This window comes from Toxoplasma gondii, chromosome VIII (assembly GCF_000006565.2).
Source record: "Toxoplasma gondii ME49 chromosome VIII, whole genome shotgun sequence".
NCBI classification, from domain to species: Eukaryota; Apicomplexa; class Conoidasida; order Eucoccidiorida; family Sarcocystidae; genus Toxoplasma; species Toxoplasma gondii.
The window spans coordinates 6,194,003-6,211,221 of NC_031476.1; the positions used below are offsets into that span (position 1 = coordinate 6,194,003).

Sequence of the window (17,219 nt, forward strand, 5' to 3'; positions counted from 1 at the left end):
TAATTGGTATATGCGGATGGGCTTCCTTTTTGTACGAGCTTAATGTGGACAGTAAGTAGAATCGTTCCCGTGTACCTCTTTGTCTCCGCGTAAGATCTGAGGAATGCTCACTGTCTTGGAAGCAGTCCTCAGTACACAGGAATGAAGTTTCACTGTTCCGTTGCAGCACATCACGGTCACGTCAGCGGTTTCGTCGTTCATCATCACTTTTTCCCAAAAGCTCACGACCTTCTTGTCAAGAACCACCTTTTCGAAGCTATCTTCCTGCACGCCCATGACATAACGTGATTTGTGGAGAAGTATCAACTACTTGGTTCGCTGAGTCATATTGGAGCACCCATGAGAAATACTACATCCACCCACAGAAGTAAGAGGAGATACAGTAACAGCAACAAGCGGTATATGATCCCTAGAAAAGCTCAATATCAATGAGCTGCGTACTCGTAACCACGGGTTTGCTTTCCGCTTGAAATAAATTGTGTGAGCCGTCTGTGAAGTTCCTATATCCTTCCCTAGCGGCAGCCACCTTGGTTAGATCGACGTCAAACGTGCTATGAAAAAGGTAATCGTTTTGCTGACCTTCCCGTTCGGTTCAGCGAAGACGCTGACTAGAGCTCGGCAGCGTTCACGTTCTTGTTGCCAGGCTGCAGTTGACGGAAGTGAATCCTTGATGTCATACAGAATCTGACAGCCGACATTTGCGCAAAGCAGATAAATCTCATTAGCAGTCTTTACGGGAACGACTTGTGTAGTTTGATTTGCTTCCACTCATGCCACCCAGCCTGTCACCTTGGATCAGCTCCATACCAGTTCCACATACCTGGAGAGCATTCTTTTTGGAAGCCAGGACACGCTTCGTCTTGTCATTTTCATTGTCGCGTTTCTGGTAAGAAATCTGAAGAGTGCATGTGCTTGGGGTCACCGTTAGCGGATTTGCTCCTCGCCTATGCTCGATTGCACACAGAAGACAAGAAAAACGTGTACTAACCACAGGAAAAGAACAAGTCCGGGGATGTCAATCATGCCAATTACCGTGTAGAGCAAAGCCCTCCCAGCTGGCAACAGTGACCTAAGCGAAAAGCCACCGCTACAGGCACCTGCCGACTCCCTCATGTATAGTGCAAAGTGCAAAGCTCAAAGATGTTGTGTGTAGTGAAGGACGCGCTGCACACTCTCCAGAAAGGATATAACCTTTCCCCGTGGGCAAAGCGGTTCGTGCTGTATTTTGTACTGTAAGTCATAAATTTCTTTGCGTTCCAGTGCCTCGTGATTGATGTAGGGGCCGTGTGTATGTAGAGTCATAGAACCAAGGACACGCTTAGATTGATGGAGAGTGCGTCACAGGAAGAACGTGTCCTGTACATCTATTGCACTCTGCACTTCGTTTTCGTGTAGTGACGTTAAACGTGAAGACTCTACACTCGGAAACCTGATTTCCCTTTGCTGCTTTCTTACTTAAGCAGCCAGCGAAAACAGCTCAAATACTTTTCCTTTTCGTTGTTCGGGGACTTGAAGATGAATTTGTCGATCAGCGTAACGAGCGGTGTGCCATACACATCACTCTTCTGCAGGTAAAGTGGTCACAGCTCGATTTGCTATAGTGTCTTGGACTTGCGTTTTCCAACACCTGCAAGCACTTCCGTTTTGTTTCAAGTAAGGCCATGCCTCGAATATGAGCCAGGTGCAAAAGGTTGACAGCTGCTTCAACAGGCTTGTCACTCTGACGCAGTCGAAGCTACCTACGGTTTTTCGCTGATGGGTTACAATAGTTCTAACGCGAGTTCCGTATTAACTAGCCCTCGACCCATTTTTACCAACTCTATGACTTCCTATTCTGTCGAAGCATACAGTTTGCGCAGCATGCATGTATACATACATCTGTACGTTTATCCATATATGTGTAGCCCACCTGATCTACGTCTGTGACGCCCGTGTCATATTTTTTCAGTAGGGCATAGTCACCCGCTTCGATAGCTTTCCATTGCCACTCTTCGAGGGGCAGGCGTGGGGCTGGTCGCCCTCCATTCTCTGGCTTTTGACTCTGACAAATGAGGCTCGGTGGCATATCTCCTGCCTGAAGGTCTTTCATCTTGGCTGAGAAACTGACGCTTTTCGACGACTGTAAATTGTTGTAATGATCAGCTACGGGAATCCCTGTCTCTGGGGAAACAATTTGGTGTGTGCGGTTGCAGGAAAAACCAAACAATGCCCCGAAAGTCTACTGAGCGCTGACCTCCAACGGAAAGGTGCTCTGCCCCCTCCCGTGGAAGCTACACGCAAACGCGAAACAATAGCAAAACAACGTTCCTGTCCGACCGACAACTTGGCTTTAATTTATCAGGAATAGTCAGTTTTGAAACAAGCGCTGCCTCTACAGTTTTACTGCTGTTTTGCAGCCACTCTGGCAGCCATCGAGAACTCTACGCCGATACACACTCATAGCATGGGGCTAGAGCTTCGATTTCTGAGCAGTCGATCGATGTGCGCCGAGAAGCACACTCAGGACGAAAACAAGAAAGACGTTTCTTCCACTCGTCCAACAGATATCCACGTTGCGATCTCATTCGCGAATAAATACTGCCGCAGAGCTTTAGCAGTTTTTCGTTGACGAAGCGTTGCAAGACTGCCGCTTTCCGCAGGGTGCCTTCGGGCATGCTGCTAGATGGTGAAACCTGTTTGTTGACGATGGCAGTGTGAAGTCACTCTTCGTTAGTTGGAATGGAATTGCAAAGGGAACAAAACACGCAGTGCTTGCGGTTATTTCTTGGAGTAATCTGCGAACAGTAACGGAGACGCCTGACATAGAATTCGGTCGAAGGTACGTTTCATGCCATTGTGGAAGCTAGCGCATTGTGGGAGTCCGTTCATGGAGAAGGAGGCGCTCTTCTTAGAAACCCAAGATACAGGGTGTATCGCGAGTTGACGACAAACAAATGTGTACACCTGCCACTTCTGATGCTTCTGTAGACCAAGCAGGCGAGACACAAAAGATAGGGCCCTAGGGCTGCATGCCATCGCTTCTCTCTTCCCTCAGCAGATCCGCTGCTGGTGGGGAAAGGCAACAAACAGAAAGAACTCTCTCTACATTCTACAGAAATGTCTGATCTGACGTCAAATTGATTAGAAAACACTGCCGTCACTGAAAGAAATCGACTGTGTTGTCTATTTTGTTGGCAGTGTATGTGATAGTCTGCAGAAAAACATGGGTGTCTGTAAGCATCGCGTATGGCGAAGCATGTACGCTCTTGCTCTTGCGGCAGCACATGGAAGTACCGGAATAGACAGTCTAACTGTGAAGAGTCTTCATTCTTACATTTTCGACCAATATTTTTCCACACCCTATAAGCTACAGTAAACGGTCAAAGCCGTACGTCCCTCTCTCGGTTAGTACTCGTCTATGAAGAGATGGTTAAATAACGACTGTTTTCTTGGACAGGTATGCTCTCATAGAGAAGCAACGGCGAAAAAAAGGTAGTGCTGTTCCAGGGGAAAGCGGAAACTCTATCCTTGCCACAAGAGTGTCATTCCTCTACCAACTAACGCGCTGCCTGCATTTACATTCCGCATCAGTTGCATCGCAGTAAGACCACATCCCATCTTGCCCCTGGCTCTTCTCATCTGCGCAACCTATGTTTCCAAAACCGCAGCTTCTCTGAAATGGCTGGCTGGTGAGAAAATCTCTTCCGTATTGGGAGCAGATGTTGTGTCACGGGTACCCCACGCCCTCTTTCCCCTGCAGCGGTTATCGGGTTGCAGCCCCTGGGTATGTTCCGACAGCTGCGCCAGATTAGCTTCTTGCCTTGCTGTTTTCTTCGAAGCGTCGTGCCGCTAGTTCTCCATGGAATAGAATCTATAAAAGCGAAAGAAGTTATCAGAGAAAAGACAAATCACTCACTGGATTCATCTGCAGCAGAAACGCACGATTTGCTGCACAGCAGTGGAACTGTCTACCGCAGCATGCGCCCCGAACGAGACACCTGGTTCTCTTACACGGTTATCGTAAGTTGTCAGTTCCCCGTGACTTATTGACAGTGGGAAAGCACGGCGCGAACAAACCCTACGTTGGTCAACTGGTCAGCCGTATTCATGCCTCATGTTTTATGGCGCTCTCACAGCATCTTTCACTGAAGCGGGTTGACCCTTTACTCTCTAGAACATACAGCACAGTTTTCAGGACAAAGCAATTCTTACGGTATAGATTCAAGTACAATGGGCACACTATGGTTCCTTGGAACCCTGGGAATTAGAGAATTATGAGTCTCTGCTCTCTCTTCAGGCATTTTTTCAGTCAAGTCAACATGTCCCGCAGCGTTGTAATGAGATTCAAGAACGGTCCGCTTCCCGATATCTCTTGCCGTGCAGTATTTTCTTTCTCTCTGGAAAAACTTGTGGAGTGACGCCCAAAAATGGGACTGTCTAGCAAACCAGCCGCGCCAGCACCGACAGATGGCACCATCATGCTGTTCTGATCGAGCTGAGGGTCAACAATCGTTTTGTCGGTAGCCGGTCCCGTGTTTGAGAATATTCCGCGGAGAGTTGGCGTCGGATGAGCAGACGGTACCTTCTTGTCAGTGTACGCCATAGCCTGCAAAGGACCACCAGGACCACCAAACAGCCAATGTCTTGGTAAATTCGGACATACCAGTTGTGCTAGAGAGGTCGCTACCACCACAACGCTTTGCAGTAATTCTTTCCAAAACCATCCAAGCTGTGAATCGAGTAACACTTGTTTGGTTGTCCTCTCTGTGGGTACACGCACCTTGAGCGACGTGTCCTCGACTGCTCTGGGCGTCTGAACTGTCACGGTCTGGGACAAAGAAGATGAGGGCTGGAATTCAAATTGGCCTCTAGTCGTCCTCAAATCTGGTCCGGCCTCAGGTTGCTGCACAAACCGCCCTATATATTGCGACTGGTTGACAGAGGTCGTAGCCGTAGTTGTGGCGGAGATCAATCGCTTTTCCAACGTGCTCGGAACTTCTTGCCGCGATTCCGAGTACGCAACCTGCGCCAAAGGCATCTGAACATTACTGTACTCTATGCTCTGTGCCTGTGGTGGAGGAGGTTGCCGGTATGTTTGAGGCTGGGCAGGGGCGCTGAGTGCAGAGCGTCTATCTTCCGTTGGTCTTCCATAATTCGTGCTTTGTGTTCCTCCTGCTGCAAACAGAGGTGTATTTTGTATTGTTAGCGGAGGTTTGTGGCTCGGTAGTGTCGTAAACGTTTGGTCTTCGAAGAGTTGTGGGTACCGAGACGCAAGTCTTTCTAGCAATTCGGATGCCTCAGTATCGTCTGTGGTGTCTTCGGGTACCGGCTGGTCATAAACCTGGGGTCCCAACTGATTCCAGAAATCCAGCCACTCCTCAAAGGCGACGTCCTTCCGAAACTCCTCAATCTGCTTGTTTAAGGCCAGCTGCTGCATGAGCAGCTTGTGCTCTAAGATGGCCTGCTCAATCTGAAGGTTCTTTTGTATCTGTTCTTGAATTTGAACAGGTAGTGAAGTTACCAGTCCCTCGAATGGAAGATTGAGGGAAGCGTCGGCGTCGGAGAGGCCACTTACACGCCCAACGAAAGAGGCGCTTGACGCCTGCTGAATCAGCGAGCCTTGCGTTCCGCTGCTGACGTCATTGGTACATCCGCGAGCATTTGGTTGCTCGCTACACAGTACCTTTGAGACTGGCACAGTGGCACTCGCAAAGTTGTAGGATCCCTGGAAGCCCTCTGCCAGTCGTTCTCGCAGTCGTTCCAGCTTGTCGTGTAGAATCCCATATAATGCCGCATTCTCAACGCTATTGGGGAGATCACTGACTGAGGCAATGTCTTGAATCGTTTGTTGCACGCGTTCCCAGTCTAGCAGCTTCTTCAAACTGGACTCTGCATCCACGGTTTGTCCCACAGACGGCGGGACGCTTACCGAATCCATCAGATTGGTATATACAGACGAATCTTCTTCACCAAGGTGACGGACGGAAACTGGAGACGTCGCTGCAGTCTGGCCGCACCGGGGAACGGCTGAAGAAGACCGCAGTTTAGGAGCACAAAAAATACAACACCTGCACACAACTACATTAGACCAAAGACACGCCCACTACACATGATGTACTCACGAACGGGTAAGTTTCAACTGTTCAGTGACTGTTGCATGAAATGTTTCATGAAATGCACGTCTCAGAGGCACCGTCGCTTAAAATGTTCCGGAAATTTTACGTCCACGGAAGCTCTATTTCCTCTGCTGCACCTTTCCCCCAGAGCTTCTGCTTGCAAGGGACACATCAAAAGCGATGGAGAATAATAGAGACATTTTGAGTCAAATGGAGAGCAGGCAGACGGCACTTTGTAGCAGTGGCGCGGCTCCTTACCTGTGTTGGCGCTGACGTTGTGAAGCACAAATAACAGCGAGACTGCAACGCGCAGCGTTTTCCCGCGAAGCAATGGAGGTGGCCAGTGAAGGTCATATGTGTGGTTTCGAATAAAGTCAACCATATCGGATGCACGCTTTCGTGAGTGAGGAAGTCCAATGTGGTCCTGCTGCTTGTTAGAACAGCACGCATGTAAGCCCAAACGATACGGAAACAGAGAGACCGATATTAACTTTTTCACACCGACACTGCACGATTTTGGCAAAAACTCAAACGATTTCCTTATGAAGGGCAAGACCAAAGGCGACTTTTACATCGTCCTTCTACGCCTATATCGAAACAGCAAAGCAGCCCGTGGCTGTAAAAACGCAAGACAGCGAGCTTTTACTGTCTTGCTCCCTGTGGGTACACTCCAGGGTGAACTCGATGGCGTCTGTAATTGATTATTCTCTGCATACGCGACGCTTGCCTCACTGACAATACATGCAGTCTCTTGTGTGCCGTCCCGTGGGAGGCAGAGAAAAGGCGAGAGAGCGGCTGCAGCGCTTTCGTGAAGGTGGTGGTCTGGTCACTGTCTACCTTAACAGCACTAAATTAGACAACAACGTTATAATTCACTCATAAAGAAATCTATCGGTGCAAGAACTCAAAAAGCTCAATCGATTATCGTTTTCTTCGGTGAGTTGTGCCGTTGTCTGAGGGAGCGTGAGCGGCAGACTACGTGGAATACCCAAACATCTCGAGGTGTATTACACGAGTCTGTTAGCTGCTGTGTCTGGTCTGAAAAACGCTGCTGCCATTGAGTACCAGACGACCTTAGAGGCACAAAATAACTAAAACTGTAGGACAATCGTGGAAGCGGACCTGTGCTTGTTCAGCATAGCGGATCACCCAGATTCGTTCTGGTTTTCCCGTGTCTACGGAGATGTAGGACGAAGTGTGTCAACACCATAGCAGCGGTGTGCTAAGAAAAGAAAGGAGGCTGGTCACAATCTAGGTCATGGTAGAGAACTGCTTGTCGAACGGGCTATCAAAGAAAGGCGACAGTCCCGGCAACAGAGCGAATTATTTTGCTGGGTGTCTACCTCGCGGACTACACCGATTCTCCACCGTGACGCATTATCGAAAAAGAATTGGGGATATCAAACAATTCCGACTTCACTGTCCCGTAGAGCTGTGATGCATTGCTCTGTGTCGACACTTTGACCACGCCGAGCACAGCGTCTGTGACATCCCGTGCAAAACTCCTTCGCCACGGTCTTCTTCGCAGCTGCTGGAACGGCATTACTAGGTACCTGTTGCGTTTCTTTACCGACAAAGTAAAGGTTTGAGTAGCACACTTTTGGAAATCACTTCTCCGGTTGCTGTCCTCTCAAAGATATCGGCATTGCGCATCAGCACCCGATGTGCAGCAGTCGATAACAGGGATGCTGAAGTCGAGGGGAGTCCACACTGTTAAACCCGCTCGTTTGTGTGAGATCAAAGAATGAAATCTCATGTATTTTTCCGAGAATCAGACGTGAAAAAGGTAGAACTACGGGAAGGTAATGTTTTTCTTCGTCTCCTCTGAAGCGCATGCAGTGGTGCTAGGCACACGCTCGAGTATCAACGCCAGCGGCAGATGTGCCGCTGCTTCCACGACAACAGGGCTAAGTGAGACTTCATAGACATTTCAGACCCCAGTTCCCCGTCTTTTTGGGGGACATGGAAGGTCAGCAAGAGCAGCGATCCATGCTCCTTTGTCTTTCCCCATTTATGTCTCGTCGAAGGAGATGCGCGAGTCCGCTCCGTAACCGCTCCCGTCCCGTGTGCCGGATTGGCGCAGATGTGTGCCTCTTATTTGGTTGCGGCCGTTGAATATCCTTTTCCCCAAATGTCGTGATTCAGGCTGCAATAGTTTCAGTGTTGGACTTCTATTTTGGGCGATTGCCATGGAAGATCCAACAGCTGAACCGTCAGTCTCTAGGCCAGCGTTTTTGCCAGGCCCCGGAGTACACGCGTCGATCTCTGCTCTTCCTGGTGGTCACGTCGCTGCTAGATGTAGTCATGCTAGGACTTGGCCTACAGAAAGCGAAGCCGAACCAGGCAATTTGCATGCAATCCTAGCAGGAGGCCATTCGAAGAATTTCCAGTTCTCACGGGACGGGTTGCACGTCACGAAGTGGACCAACCCCGGTGAGATAGTTTTCTATCGTTGGCTCTACGGTCTTGCTGGCACGCCTCTTGCCCAACATCCGAGTATCTGTCACGAGGAAAACGGTAGTGTCTCCATCGAAAGTCACTTGTGTGACCGCTCACAAAACCAGGCAATGTGCAGGAACGAAAAGCCATCGTGGTCACTCGCGACTGCACGGTTTTCCGGTGAAACTTCGGGCGCTAATGAGCAATCCCCTCGCCAGCGTCGGGTTTCCACTGACAGGGAATTTGGAATTGCGTGCTCACACAACTCAGAGGAAACGGAAGACGCTTCTCACTTCTCCGAACGTGCTTCTCTGGAGAAGGAATGGACCGGGAACGCAAAAGTGGTAGAGAGACAGGCGCGAGCTCTGAAACCGTGGATTCCTGACGCCGTTTGTACCTCGTTCGCTACTGAGGAAGTTTCAGGTGGAGTCCCAGATGAATCAACTGACACTGCAAAAGCCAAACTCCGCGGTGATGGGCGGAAACGAGGGATTCTCGTCCTCGCTAACATTCTCCAGGGCATGCGACGGCCTGTTATTATAGATCTGAAAATGGGTAGGCAACAACGCGACGGTGACTGCAGTTTTATTCGTGTCCTCAACATGGCGTTGTTGAAGATAGTTTATCGTGGGTCTTCGTTTGCGTTGAGGCTCAGAAAGGTGGTCCGCCTGTTTCGGTGTACTAAGAGTGGCTGTTACGTACGCCAGCACGTCGAGAATTTGGTACGCGGTGGTAAACAGAAACGCGGTACTCTATCCCACTGCACCTGCTGACAGGGGCCGCGATCCGGTCGTGAAGATGAACGTTTCCGCAGGGCGTCAAAACTCACTGTTCGCTAATCTTTCCAAAGTGACACAAAGTGGCTGTTTAACCGAAGCGCATGCATGTGCATGTTTCCGTTTGCCAGGCACCCGGACCTACAGCGATAAGGCTTCGCCCGAAAAGCGTGCGCGAGCCAAAAGGTATGCAGAGGAACGCGGGAGTGCGTCACTAGGCATGGCGTTTTGCGGCCTTTCTGCCCAACGCGAGGACGGAACCGTGGTGACAGTTGATGGCGGGTCTCGAGCAGCAAAGAACTACCGGCATCCGAAGACGCTCGAAGATTTTGTGGCACTCCTCAAGTCGTTTCTCAGTTTCGTGGGCGTGGAAACTCTTAGAAAGGACGTTGCCGCCTCGCTGTTGTGCCAGCTTGGGGAACTTGAGTCGGTGCTTGAGCAGTTCACGATTGCGAATTTCTACGGGAGCAGCGTTCTGCTCGCCTACGACGCTATAGCCGCGGCAGACAGCTCGAATGTAGGTGGCGGGGTGGACGCGCGATCCGCAAGGCCGCAAGTGAAACTGGTCGATTTCGCTCATGTGACAATCATGCCTGAGAACCCCGATCTGGCTGGACTCCTCTTCGGGCTGAGGCACCTTCAAAACGCACTGCGGCAGGCCGCCGCGAGCTCCGCGTCAAAGGACCATTTTTTTCTAGAGGAAAGGGAATAATAAGTGCCGACGCAGCGTTCAGAAGCAGAAATGTACAACGAGTCGGTATACATGTATCACCAGTTTTTGTCCATTGCTCAAGCTTTGTTTGTGTCATTGTACCCCGAAGGGAACATCTCACCTGCTCCCCTAGAAATGCGGTGCAGGCAGGGTCTTGTTGCTCCACACGTCCGCAGGAACGCATTTTTTTGCTGAAGGTCTCGGTGACGCGCAGACGGTTTCCAAAGCGCACTTCTCCCCCAATATCTTTTGAATAATTTCAAGAAGTTCTCTCTTGTGTCGAGCAGTCAGGTTGCAAAAAAACAAGAAAGCGACGCTCCGGGGTACCCCACGAGCGATTTTTCGTGCCTGCAAGCGCTCTCTCGGCGGGAGGCGGAGCAATTTTGTCACACTGTTGTAGGTCACTCCCCCCTTTGATTTTTTTATACAACACAAAGTGGCTAGTCACTAATTTGAGTGAGCTAGTGATTGTTGCTAGAGAACGCATAACACATCTGTCTGTGGCCAACTCATAAAACGCCAGGACCGACCAGATGCCGCTTGTTAGTGAAGACAACGTAGTCAACGCACTTGCACAGCTGATCAACGCGGACCTGAGACTCTAGATGAAACCAGAACACACAAAAAAGGCCCTGCCTTGCTAGAACAACTCTCGGTAGTGTCGTCCGTCTCCATAAATTCCCCTCGAACTCTACTGTAGCCGGGTACGACCCATAAATCCCAAACGTGTAAACTCCTCTTCCCAAGTGACCAAAACACCTGCATTTTTGCATGCGCGGTACCCAGTAGGGAGACGTATTTGTTGATAATTACCTGTAGCGCCATATGTAATCGGCAAAAACTGCAGTGAATTACCTCTGAAGAAGATCTCTATTGATTTTCAGTGGTCCTATGTTGAAAAACGTACCATATGCAAGTTCGACGTATTTGTAAAACTGCGATTGCGTGACCGGACCAGTAGATCGTGCATGCACACAGGTCTCGGAAGACACATGCGAACGCTTCTCAGTAGGCGATATTTCAACGAAAAAACAAAGCGAGTCCTTTTTCTGCAGCAATCTCTCACAACTTTCCGTTCGTACGGGATCTCTGCACAGAACTGGACGGTCGCCAGAATGAAGGTCTCTTCCTTTTCGCCGGTGGGGCGCGAAAGGCAAGCAGAGTTTTGCCGTGTTGCAAGTCGCGTTCTCGCGGTTTCGGTGTGAAAAACGAGGAGTTGCTTCGCGTCTCTTCCCTTAGACGATTAGATTACCGAATTTCGATGTACCGCACTTTGCCTTATAAGCGCGGAAGCTCGGTCGTCCGCGACCCTGCGGCTACCATACAAATTCGTTTTCCAGTTACTTCTGTAACCGCAAAGTCGTGTGCTGTTCATTTCGACTTTCTACTCCGTGTCTTGCACTGTCGCCCGTCTTCGAGTGTCTTAAATTGGCTGCGCGACCTTCGTCTCTCATGACCGAGCAAATATGTGTAGGTCGCGAAGCGCCGGATAACGACACTTATGCAGGGCACTCTTAAACAGCGGACGAGAATGGTTAAACTGTGGCAAGCGCCTCTGATTTTTACGTTTGTAGTTCCAACGGACCCTTTCTCTGCGGCCACTAGTCAGTGGCAGTTGTCCAAAGTTTCTTTCTTCACTTCCCGCGTACTCTGTGTCGCGCTCCTCGTTTTTGGGTCCTTCGCTCCCTGTCTACGGCGTGAGCACGCGCCGAGCCACAAGGCGTTTTAAACAGTCAAAGCGTGGAAAGACGCCAATAGTTTGTGTGTAACTTGATTCCTTCTCCGCGGATGTGTTAGGGAGCAAACGTAGACCGCGTCGATCCCTGAGTCGCGCTCTTCTCGATGGCGACATGCAGAGACTCCTTTTTTCTCGAGGTGCGCGATCACTTTGTTCTGGGCGGAGTTCTTGCGTGATCTATCCCACTCAAGCAGAGGCCGGAACAGCGATCTATGAAATGTTTGATGGACTCTTCCGTCTTTAACAATTTGGCTTTTCTCAGCGCGAAAAGGAGAAAGAAATGTGGCGGCAGCTGACGCGATACTTGAGGAGGGTTCCTCGGCCCGCTTGGTTGGTTTCTCCCCGGAAGCAACGCGGAGTTCCTTCCAACTCAGAGATCTCGCTTCTTCTGCAGGATGCATCCAGCGTCTTCTACGTCGTTTCTCGCTGGGCAGTTGCCGTCTCCCTCTGCTCCCTTTGTCAAGCGTACCTCGTCTGGATCGAGCAGGTGAGACTCGTCTCACAGTGCGTCAAACCCCTTTGTGACATTCTTCTTCATGCCTCTGGCTTCTTTATGGATCGCCTCCCCCTTTCCACATGAGGTCACTTCCAGATACATTTTAGCTGCAGAACAGAACTGCAGTGCAGCTGTATGCGTCAACATAAACATGCTTCGGCTTGTGTAGGTGCGTCCGTCGGGCAAGAAGATAATTTACGTTTCCGGGGTATAAGCACCGAGACGTCCGTGTTTCCGTTCGCAGCATCTCAAGAGAGAGAGCGCTGGCGCCTAGTTGTCCGTACACGTTAATGACGGCTTCCAAATGGCTACCACCCACTTAACTGGAGTAGTCTTCGTACACCCTTTCTCTTGTGGAACTATCACACCGCGTTGTGTCTGAACTTTGTAAACGCGGCCTTCTCCATGTCTGGCCGCGCTGCGTCGACCCATGCGTACCCCTTTGGTTTCCGCAGACTCGTGGCCGATCGATGGAGCCGACGCTTCCAGCCGCTGGTGGTCTCCTCGTCGTGGAAAAACTCCGTCGACGACTTTACGACAGTTCTCTGTTCAGTGGACACCCGCAGTTTGAGCGGGGCAGCATCGTTTTGTTGATTCCGCCAGACGGTGATGGAGTCGTGTGCAAGCGAATCATCGGGTTGCCAGGCGACGTGCTCGAAGTTGCAAGACCTGAACAGCGTTTCGTCGCGTACGAACCCGTTCTTGTTCCTCCTGGCCACGTTTGGGTTCAAGGCGACAACGGCGGTAGGTTCGAGTGAGACGCGACCGGAGCAAAAACTGCACCCCACGCTCGCTCATCAACAGAAGCGACGGGAGTCGTCGAAAAGAGTGTTTCGCTTCTGCGGGGATTGCCGTCCACCCCCAGTAGGTGGCCGGTGTAACGGCATATCGGAGCCAGCCCTATCCCTATGCTTATTCCTCGTCTAAATATGTGCGTTCGAAGACGGAAATAGATTGAACATCAACACCCCTCAAGATATTTCGATGACCGTTGTGGTCCCTATTCAGTGCACTTCCGCGACTACGCATGCATAATCATCCTTGTTTATATATGTGGATCTGTCGTTCGTCGGCCGTGGAATGTGGTCAGCCTTTTCATTTGGCTCCAAGTGGTTGCAGTTCAGATGCGTCGGCACTCCGGTTAAAACACTGCATTTCACCTCCGCAGGGGTTTCTGTAGAAGAGTAGTGAGCAACCACGACTTGCTGTAGTCTTGACGCAATATCAACTAGTTTTTGCCAGGGATTATGCCTCGAATGATTTGTCATACTTCGTGTTCAGTGGTCATTGCACATTTGTGAATTCTGCCCGCCCGCTTGCCTTTGTTTTAACGGGCAGCTAGTGTATGCTTCGAATCAGACCCTGTTCTTATGGATGAAACATGGCGTCGGCGTTGTCTCGTGCTGCATGCAATAGAGGACTCTACTGTTTCACGTGATCGCTAACTGGTAATATATGCGGGCTGCCTGGATGAATATGCATGCAACCGGCGACCAAACTCAGCGAGGTGTGTTCATGTCACGTGCCTGTCCTGTGGTCGGTTTCTGGTACTGTGCAGAGGCGTCGCTTGACAGTCGCACTTACGGTTGCGTCAGCCAAGGTTCCATCATCGGGACTGCGATGTTCAGTCTGTGGCCGCTGAAGTTTCTGCCTCTTGCGCCGCCTTCGATGAACGGAACTCGCATTATCGCGACACTCGGCAGTTCCTGAGTGAAGTTGAGCCGAAATGTTGTCGGCCGTCAACCTCCGCTAAACAGGGACGCTCAACTATGTCATAGCTGCCACGAAGCTTTGGATTTGTTTCATGACATCAATACAGGGAAATGAAATCTGTATACGAAGATCAACCCTTGCACCTGCATTTAAATACATGCATGTGTATTTATACTGGTACACCCAACTATATATGCGTGTGCAGAGTACGTGATTGCTTATAAATGACTGCAAACGTGCATCTGTGGGCAGGAAAAATAAATGCCACATTGCGCATCATGACCCTCTGCTACTCCGGCAAAAAAGCAGTTTGTTATAACAATCAGCATCACTCGCGCGTGAAAGGCTTCTTGCCTTGCGCATGAGGCATTTGGTACGTTCCGCGTGTAGTTCCTCAGCCGCACGCGATATGTTCCAAAATACGCCCGTAATCAAAAGCTGCCTTTCCTCTTCTCGGTATACCACTGGACCAAATAGGACGCACAGGCAAGAAGGTTAAAATTGGCTTGGTACGCTTTGGGATCGCGGAGATCTTCCCAGTCATCCAGCGATATCATCTTGCTTGGGCACCTTTCTGCCGGCGCCGAACAAACTCTTGTTCCAGTGCGCACACACTGCTGCCAGTTGAGCCGCGACTGCGGCATTTTCACAGGCACAGATACGTTGTGCAAGTCCCTGAAAACGGTTCGCCTCTCCCTGTCGCCATTCGCGCCACGAATGATCCTCTGAGGTTTCCATAATCTCCACTGATAGCCAGATCCGGATAATATCTGTCCTTGCATCGTGCTACGTGACATTTGAGTGGAGGCCTCGTCCCCATCATAAACACATGCTCATGAGGTACTGGAGGGTTGACGAGGTTTTGACTTGTATCCCCAGTATCATTCAGATCAACCGGGCACCATTAAAGATAACTGGATAACCATAAGAATAAGGGGGCGGCGAGCCGGCAGGTGGTGTCTGAAACAGTGGCAAAGGTGGTGCTCCCGCATATGGCCAGCCTCCTACCCCTCCGGGAAAATGTCCTGGGGGGTACACGGGATACGCAGATGCGTTGGCGGCATTCTGCAGATACGCATCATACCAGGCAGCGTACATATCGACCATTGCATTCGTGAAAGTGTCATAGGGCGCTCTTTGTTGTTCCGTGGAGCTACCAGCACCGCGCAAGGCGGTGGGCTGCCCACTGGGGGTTCCGGAGTTCGTGTTAACAGCCTGCAGTGACCGACCCGCAGCAGCACCAGAAAGCTGTGGCGGCACATGCACAACTACACTAGCAGTGCCGCCTTGGTGTTGAAGTGTTGTCTGAGCCGTTAGAGGAAGCGTGTGGAGAAGGGCGCCGACGCCTAACAAGAGCACAGCCTGACGCACAATCTGGCGACAAAAGATTGGACAGTACATCATGTCTTCAACTGTTCAAGAGAAAAGGGTTGAAGATGGACTAGAACACGAGAAGAGAACAAAGGAACAACGACAGCGACAATAATTCAGGAAGCAACAACGGTCACGGAATCGCGAGTGCGGACAGCACTTGCCTTGCCGCGCATGTACATGAATGGTTTCCCCAAAAAGAGACTCTCAACAAACAAGCATTCCAAAGACTCGCGTCACAAATACATGCTGTTCTCTTCTGCCACAACACACCGATTCCTGCCTTCAGGAATTTTACGTAGCGGGACCAAGGTACGCTCTTGCGCTATTTGGTAGGTGTCGCTAGTAAACTGTAAGTCCAAATTTCTAGTAGATACGTTGTCTCCGGATAGTCTTTTAATTCTTCACGATTGGGGTTGATGTTTTGGAACAGAAAAGACACGCCCATGCTTGGCGAGACCTGTATCTGGTAATGGAGAGCCGGCGCGCGCCCAGCTGCGTCTTCAAATTGCAGACGAGCATACGCTTCTGTGAGCCCTTCCTTGGTTCATTATTCTACGTTTCAGGTCCAATCTGACTTTTTAATGGTTCCCTTTCTAGTCTCTTCTCAACATTTATATTAGGACTATTCTTGCGTATATTGCGGAGATCCCCAGAACTGTGAGAGTGCTACTCAGATGTTTGCAGCAAAAGTGTGACACGAGGTCGATCACATTTTTCTGTCGATTCGAGAAGCTGCAAACGGACAGAAGAATGACAAAAAACAGTTCATTCAAACAAAACTAATCAAAGAATAATATTTGCGGATAAGCAGGAAATAGCAACGACTTTGGTCTTGCCATCCAGGAACTTGTGAGATATTGATGCGCGCCAGAAAACAAGTGATTTCCATGGCGTACCTTCTTCTTTTCTTGAATAAGCTTTTCCCGCAATCTTCCTCTTTCCAAAACTTGTGCGTAAGCAGCCGAGCATTCGTCGGAGCAAAATTCCTTCGCCGGTGCGACCACGTCTGCTAAGGAACACAAGTCAAGACCAGAGGCCTGTCGGCAGCCAAGTGACGCAGTCAGACGTTGTTTATCTCGTTCACTGCCGTGAAAAAGAGTTTCCTTCGAAAAACAAATGAAATATGGTCGAGAGGACGCTCAGTTCTTCTTCGTCACTGCTTCAAAAAACAGCGTGTTGGAAATAAACGCAAACTCGTAGCATAGACTCGCCAACAAGAGCTGTTAAATAATCATGTCTCAGTAACAATTTCTTTCAGCTGTCACGTTTACCACTCGGTCTGCGGTTCACGCACACATATCTGAAAAAGCAGAAAACGAGTTTGCATGACGGCTCACCCGTTTCTGCCTCCGATGCAGGCTTGAAGAAGAGCTTGTAGCAGGAATAGCAGCACACCTATGCAGAATGGCAGCTGCCAACACTCAGAATTGTGCACTCTGCGAAGACAACTTATTGTGTGATGTTGACCATTCTAGAACGCTTGTTACAGAGCTCGCCGCGCTGCGACTATGTTTATGACTACCGGATTTGTACTACAGCAATATAATGCATTGGTGAGTTGTCAACATGAGCAAGCTACATAAATCCACTGGCAGCAAACTGTCCCATGCAGAGTGCAGTCAGACGTGAGATCTTTTACTCTGTGTACTAGTTCTGACAAGTGTTCTGTCCAATGTCGAGATGCTACCTCTCACTCAAGTTATGTTAGAGGGCCATATGTGCCTACGAGCTATGAAAAAGGGTTGAATCAACAAAAGAGGCACACCCCAATGCCATGTTTGAAGTTGTATGTGTGTACGTTGAGAGACAGGCTGTCTCATGTGTGATGCCAATTCGTGAGGTACAGCCGTGCCCCTCCCCCACCCCGCCTTCAGAG

The 17,219-nt window shown here is 50.0% G+C and overlaps 3 protein-coding genes across 3 annotated transcripts; 2 read left to right on the plus strand and 1 right to left on the minus strand.

Annotated features, from left to right (window-relative positions):
- Positions 1–4,288: 4,288 nt before the first annotated feature.
- On the minus strand, positions 4,289–6,477 carry TGME49_268930 (hypothetical protein; the record flags this gene model as incomplete). Its single annotated transcript, XM_018781523.1, has 3 exons — positions 4,289–4,585; positions 4,760–6,006; positions 6,354–6,477. The coding sequence occupies 3 exons, from the start codon at positions 6,475–6,477 to the stop codon at positions 4,289–4,291; spliced, it is 1,668 nt and encodes a 555-aa protein (XP_018636559.1).
- Positions 6,478–7,971: 1,494 nt separating this feature from the next.
- TGME49_268920 (inositol polyphosphate kinase) lies at positions 7,972–10,320 on the plus strand. Its single transcript, XM_002365544.2, has 2 exons — positions 7,972–9,089; positions 9,442–10,320. The coding sequence occupies exons 1-2, from the start codon at positions 8,285–8,287 to the stop codon at positions 10,020–10,022; spliced, it is 1,386 nt and encodes a 461-aa protein (XP_002365585.1). The 5' UTR covers positions 7,972–8,284; the 3' UTR covers positions 10,023–10,320.
- A 579-nt stretch (positions 10,321–10,899) lies between these two features.
- On the plus strand, positions 10,900–14,526 carry TGME49_268910 (signal peptidase I protein). Its single transcript, XM_002365543.1, has 4 exons — positions 10,900–11,030; positions 12,023–12,247; positions 12,712–13,000; positions 13,815–14,526. The coding sequence occupies exons 2-4, from the start codon at positions 12,041–12,043 to the stop codon at positions 13,964–13,966; spliced, it is 648 nt and encodes a 215-aa protein (XP_002365584.1). The 5' UTR covers positions 10,900–11,030; positions 12,023–12,040; the 3' UTR covers positions 13,967–14,526.
- The last annotated feature ends 2,693 nt before the right edge of the window (positions 14,527–17,219 follow it).

Coding starts and splice junctions, on each gene's coding strand:
- TGME49_268920 (XM_002365544.2), top strand. CDS start 8,285: ATGGAAGATCCAACAGCTGAACCGTCAGTCTCTAGGCCAGCGTTTTTG. Junction 9,090..9,441: donor TATTATAGATCTGAAAATGG/GTAGGCAACAAC, acceptor TCCGTTTGCCAG/GCACCCGGACCTACAGCGAT.
- TGME49_268910 (XM_002365543.1), top strand. CDS start 12,041: ATGTGGCGGCAGCTGACGCGATACTTGAGGAGGGTTCCTCGGCCCGCT. Junction 12,248..12,711: donor ACCTCGTCTGGATCGAGCAG/GTGAGACTCGTC, acceptor TGGTTTCCGCAG/ACTCGTGGCCGATCGATGGA. Junction 13,001..13,814: donor GGTTCAAGGCGACAACGGCG/GTAGGTTCGAGT, acceptor GGTACTGTGCAG/AGGCGTCGCTTGACAGTCGC.